The 1,137-nt window shown below is 63.8% G+C and overlaps 1 protein-coding gene across 1 annotated transcript in view; it reads left to right on the top strand.

The window, feature by feature from the left end:
* MFAP4 (microfibrillar-associated protein 4) overlaps nucleotides 1–1,137 on the top strand; it is a 3,886-nt gene that overhangs the window by 2,089 nt on the left and 660 nt on the right. Inside the window, exons 3-5 of the mRNA XM_010843176.1 lie at nucleotides 130–284; nucleotides 695–791; nucleotides 869–1,069. Coding sequence (XP_010841478.1) covers nucleotides 130–284; nucleotides 695–791; nucleotides 869–1,069 — 453 coding nt within the window. The remainder of the gene's footprint in view (nucleotides 1–129; nucleotides 285–694; nucleotides 792–868; nucleotides 1,070–1,137) is intronic.

Below are 1,137 nucleotides of genomic sequence, written 5' to 3'. Positions count from 1 at the left end.
GGGAGTGGGGCTGGCTGTTAAGATGGGGCGGGTGGGCTGGCCAGTAGGCACCCCTGGCCTAGGGAAGGAAGCAAGCATGGGGTGCAGAGGTGTCCGTCGCCTCAGGCCCCTTCTCCTCACCTGCCCCAGCTCTGGAGAAGTCGTGCCTCCAGCTGCCCCTGGACTGTGACGACATCTACGCCCAGGGCTACCAGGCGGACGGCGTGTACCTCATCTACCCCTCAGGCCCCAGCGTGCCTGTGCCCGTCTTCTGCGACATGACCACGGAGGGCGGGAAGTGGACGGTGAGTGGAGGGGGGACGGGGGACACATCACGTGGCTGTGAGCCTGGGACGATGCTCACAGCAGTGTGTGGAGCGCCGCCACCCCCAAACCCTAGGCATCTAAGGTAGGTTAGGGGCTGCATTGCACCATAACCCTGGGAGCAAGGTGCCCCTTACAAATGACGGTCTGGAGCCCAGAGAGGTGCAGTAACTTGCCCAAGTCACACAGCCAGTGCCAGACTCCACCCCAGGTGCCTAAACTCCAGCCCACCAGCTCCCTCCACTTGCTCTTGCCCCCGGGGCCAGCACGCACCTCCTCTTGGCCCCCATTTGGTCCTTTCATAAACCACCTCAGCCTCACAGGGTCTGTGTCTGGGTGAGGGCACTGCCCCCGGCCCCTCAGGCATCCAGGCCCACCCCCTCCGCTCCAGGTTTTCCAGAAGAGATTCAACGGCTCGGTGAGCTTCTTCCGGGGCTGGAACGACTACAAGCTGGGCTTTGGCCGGGCTGACGGGGAGTACTGGCTGGGTAAGGCAGGGCCCGGTGGGCTGGGGGCCCCTGGAGCCAGGTCCCCACTGACCAGCCAATTGCACCCCCCTTCTCAGGGCTCCAGAACATGCACCTGCTGACACTGAAGCAGAAGTACGAGCTGCGGGTGGACCTGGAGGACTTTGAGAACAACACGGCCTTTGCCAAGTACGCTGACTTCTCTATCTCACCCAATGCTGTCAGCGCAGAGGAGGATGGCTACACCCTCTATGTGTCGGGCTTTGAGGATGGCGGGGCAGGTACACTCTGCCAGCTGTGTGGGGCTGGGGATGGGGAAGGGCACTGGGCCCAAGCACCGCCACCCCGGCCACCCTGCGTCTGGCTC

Source organism: Bison bison, unplaced genomic scaffold (genome assembly GCF_000754665.1).
Source record: "Bison bison bison isolate TAMUID 2011002044 unplaced genomic scaffold, Bison_UMD1.0 scf7180017864180, whole genome shotgun sequence".
NCBI lineage: Eukaryota > Metazoa > Chordata > Mammalia > Artiodactyla > Bovidae > Bison > Bison bison.
Note: the sequence above shows the minus strand (reverse complement) of the source record. Positions and strands in the feature narration are given on the sequence as shown.